The following is a 4,494-nucleotide window of genomic DNA, read 5'->3' as shown; positions in this document are numbered from 1 at the left end:
GATCTCAGACCATTTTCAAACCTCCATTCTGAACCATGGTTCAGAATGTCAACCAATGATAACTAGCCATTCTCAGAAGCATGACTAATACTTGACATTAAGTCCTCCCCACTTCTTTCGCTCTCACAAATTGTATTATATGATCACTGACCGCTCGTAAGAGACATTATTCTCACTCTTGACAGTTCCTACCTGCCTGTGTCCGACTACTCAAATCTTCCCTATTCTGACCTTGAAATTCTCAACATGATACAGAACGTTCATGATGTTTCCACTGCAATTGAGATCTTGATTCGCTTTATACGTTTTTATGACAAGGTGGTTGCAGAAAATATCAGCCTTTTGCTGAATCCAATTACGCGCGGTGATATTAACGGTGGATTACTGGTACTCAAGAAGCGTTTGTGTCAAGCAACTGACCAAGCAGCGGCCAACGAAGAGACGGCCAACGAAGAGACCACCAACGAAGAGACCATCAACGAAGAGACCACCAAAGAGACCACTAACGAAGAGACCACCAACGAAGAGACCATCAACGAAGAGACCACCAAAGAGACCACTAACGAAGAGACCATCAACGAAGAGACCACCAACGAAGAGACCACCAACGAAGAGACCATCAACGAAGAGACCACCAACGAAGAGACCATCAACGAAGAGACCACCAACGAAGAGACCATCAACGAAGAGACCGACCGCGAAGAAACCATCAACGAAGAGACTGACCGCGAAGAAACCATCAACGAAGAGACCGACCGCGAAGAGACCACCAACGAAGAGACCACAAACGAAGAGACTACCGAAGAGACCGACATTCAAATAGTCCTCCAAGATCCAGATTCAAAATTGATTTATGAGTCCTTTCGTCATGATCTTGAAAAAAGTGCGACAGAATTCATAGCTACCTATGGCGCGAACCCTGATCACTTCTGGAATAAACTGCCCTTGCTCAGTGATGGACATATCGTCAGCCAGTTATTGAAAGTGCTTGGCCACCATTCGGAGATGAATGACTTGACTCAGAGGCTGCTTGAGATTAAGTTATACGAACAAGTTCAATTGCTCGAGAATGCATTTGTAGAGTCAAATAGCACTCTGCGAAAAGGTGAGACAACTAGAAGCGTGGCTCTCCAACGTGTGCTAGGTCACAAAGCTTCTCGGGCGGAAGACTTCAAAGTCGATCGCGGGAAGAAGCTGTCGCATTTTGAGCTTGTCGATTTATTCCGTATTTCAAAGCCTCATTGGAGAAAGTGAGTTGATTATATCTTCCTTCTGATTGGTTCTCTTCATATTGATCATTTATAGATGGCGTAAGATCAGTATGTCTAAGGTGCATATGATACGTAAAAATCTAAAGCCAGTTCAAGAAGAATGGGCCAAAGACCTTAATGATGTTCTGTCCAAAATCTACAAGCAGATACCTTCACGGACTCCGTTCATCCCCGAAATGGGAGAGGGAGAAGCACGAACTCCAGATTCTGAAGCAGAAAATTCTAATCTGCCCATATTGAGTTTCTCAGCATCAGCCGACCAAGTTGACAGCCAGGCAGATAGTCTCGAGAGCAGGAAACGTGGAACAATACAAAAGGAACAAAATTCGAGTTCCGCAGAAGCGATTATTTCCAATAAGCGATCAGCGTGCGACCTCTACCCGCTAGCTACAAAAAGACAATGTGTTCGCCAGGTAGCGCTTCCTTCGCAAGGCCACACAGCGGAATCAGGCTTTCCGAACAACCGGACAGTGCAACCTAGCAACGACAATTCCGCGCGCCCTGGTATGCTAGATGTTAGCCCTTTACGTGACTTTGGCACTCAATCGAACCCAGTAATAGAATATCAGACCCTTGGATGCCCACTGTCTGATAATTCTGATGCTATCAATCTCAGTTCAGGAAATCAACCACGAAACTCATTTAGCCAAGCATCAACTGGAACTTTGCTACTGCATGATGGAACAACTATGTCTCAAAAACAGACTCAATTGTTCGAAGCCCGAACTAGGTCCCGTCAATCCAGTCTTGCACCAGTAGTCGGCAATTCCATCTATCCAGATGGTTACAGCACTGACGCCGACCCAATAGACGCGATAAATGCTTCTGCCGAACCTCGAGTTTCCTGGCCTACGGGCATGGACAGTTACGACCCTGATGCCGACCCAATAGACGCGATAAATGCTTCTGCCGAACCTCGAGTTTCCTGGCCTACGGGCATGGACAGTTACGACCCTGATGCCGACCCAATAGACGCGATAATTGCTTCTGCCGAACCTCGAATTTCCTGGCCTTCGATAGACGATATAGTTTCAGTCGAACATGGAGCATATCAATGGTCTCCGCCAAATATCCCGAACAATGTCTTAGGTCAACACTCTGTTACAGCGACATAGTTATGGAAAAGCAAGATATCCATATTAGGTTGTCTGTACCGATGAGTAATATGGTCATTATGGATGTATATCAATTTTGGTACTATTGGAAACATTATGACTTGTTCCGTAACCCTGACAGTAGTTGATCTCAATCCGATTTCGGTTTGGGGGTTAAGGCGAGGACGTAGTAAAGCGAGCCGGATATAATAATATCGTCTTCAAAGTAGAACGGCTGCGAACCTGGTGTGAGTTCAGGTCCATTTTCGACTCGCGGTGTTCCCTCGATTGTGCAAATAGGGATAAGATAGGCCGCTGTATTCACTATCTTCGTGGATCTCGTGGTCTTCCATGCCTGTAGATCATGACCCTTCAAATCAGGAAGTCCCGACGCAAGTTTTGCCAACACAGATTCGAGATTTTCGTCGACACAGATTGAGGTATCCTTGCCCCGTTTCTCCCAGTGCGCCTTCTCGAGGAAAGCCACAAGCTCAGTCATTGTATCCATCTGCCTTTTCAAGGCCGGCCTCAAGAACCGTAATATTCTGGGGTGATGATAATCGCTGCGAGTGCAAGTACTTAGTAACGAAATAGACTTGCAGAGTGACATAACCTACATTCGTTTTCATAGAGTAGAAATTAATGGGTGACATAGGATAGTGTCTGCGCGAAAGCAAAGTATCTGATGGAGGGGTTTTCGGGAAATTATCTTGATGCCCGAAATAAATACGTTCTCCGTGTTGATCCATTAGCGCAAATTTTGCCCACCTATCTGATTACCCGCATCGGGTGGAGCAGTCATTACCACCGTTATCGCACATCACGAGACGCATATCAAGCATGAGCTAGAGGTGCCTACTAGTGGAAATCGATCAGGTGATCAACGGGTTGCAGAACCGAATTGAATTGTAGTGTAATCATCTTTGGTTCTTTAACAAGGAACCCTTTAGCACTACATCACGTGTCCTTCTGATTATTCTGATGAGATATAATTAGCTCGGCCGGGAACAACGTTAATCCGTCCGAGGCTCATATTTTGCAGAGGCCACGATCCTCTTCAACACTTCAAGCACTCAAGTATCTCTGTACTCTAGGCTACGTTTTAGATAGAGTATTATCACTTCATTCATTTGCATTCTCTTTATGGCTTAGGCCTCGTACAGCTCGGACCGATCGAACTCCCACCATTCCCCTGAAACCACTTCATATTCTCCTTGAAATTATCAGTGCTTACCTTCGCCAGGTGCCAATGGGTGTATTCTTCCACTGCCACTTCAATTGGCCCAAAGGTATCTAGATCAAGAGGCGAAATAGGGATCATAGGAACTGTTTGGCACCTGGCATGGCTGGGTTGGGCAACATTGATCCACTTGGAGGATTGTGAGCTTTTGTCGTGTTTCAATTCGCTGCCGCTCTTCCGCGTGGTCCCGGATCGTACCGGGAACATCGTCATGAGTTTCCAGGATACCTCCTTGCTCCACATGTTTGACCAAGGCCTTCATGTGATGCGTCCTCATTTTATAGTGTTTCTTTCCCAGCGGATCTAGCCAGCAGTACTGCCCTTCATGATGACAAGGTAGTCCAGGGCAGCGCATTTTTTTATATACGTCGCGCCAGATCGAGGGCTGTCCCGACGACTCCTCGGCACTTACCTGCTCGTGAAGTTCGTGCAGCATCCCGTTAGTTGTTGAGGTATCCCCTCAGTCCTCGATGCAGTTGAGGCATTGTCCTCTATATAGTGGATGGAAATCAAAAGTCTGAGCTTCTTTCCTGACGAAATAGATTCTCCCATCGTAGAAGCTGCGTCTCAATAGGCGTCCAATCAACATCTGTACCTTCAAACCGCTTAGTAAGATCACGCTGTGAACGTTCGTTTACGGCAACAACAACAGTAGTATCATCTGAACGTACTCGTTGTACAATACGTTCGGCCTTTTCTTTTATTTTTTCCCAATATGTACTAGCGAATTTTGGCCTTAGGGCTCCTGAAACAAAATGTAAAACTTCGGGGTGACACTAGTTTCGACTCTCCCTGCATTGTGTAATGTGGCTTGTGAGAGACGCGTTCAAACGGACAATCCTGCGCGTCACTGACTAGGCGTGTATGTTATCGCACACCTTTGTTCGAC

At 46.1% G+C, this 4,494-nt stretch overlaps 2 protein-coding genes across 2 annotated transcripts; one reads left to right on the top strand and one right to left on the bottom strand.

The window, feature by feature from the left end:
* Positions 1–246: 246 nt before the first annotated feature.
* KD926_004674 (uncharacterized protein) lies at positions 247–2,386 on the top strand (the record flags this gene model as incomplete). The annotated part of the gene is made up of 2 exons (XM_053095278.1): positions 247–1,250; positions 1,306–2,386. The coding sequence occupies 2 exons, from the start codon at positions 247–249 to the stop codon at positions 2,384–2,386; spliced, it is 2,085 nt and encodes a 694-aa protein (XP_052950039.1).
* Positions 2,387–2,516: 130 nt separating this feature from the next.
* On the bottom strand, positions 2,517–3,848 carry KD926_004673 (uncharacterized protein; the record flags this gene model as incomplete). Its single annotated transcript, XM_053095277.1, has 2 exons — positions 2,517–2,873; positions 3,600–3,848. 2 exons carry the CDS (start codon positions 3,846–3,848, stop codon positions 2,517–2,519), a joined length of 606 nt encoding a protein of 201 aa, XP_052950038.1.
* Positions 3,849–4,494: the final 646 nt, after the last annotated feature.

This window comes from Aspergillus affinis (genome assembly GCF_023601865.1).
Source record: "Aspergillus affinis strain CMG 70 chromosome Unknown NODE_224_length_25898_cov_94_655474, whole genome shotgun sequence".
Lineage (NCBI taxonomy): Eukaryota > Fungi > Ascomycota > Eurotiomycetes > Eurotiales > Aspergillaceae > Aspergillus > Aspergillus affinis.
The sequence above is the reverse complement of the archived record's forward strand: the minus strand, read 5'-3'. Positions and strand labels throughout refer to the sequence as shown.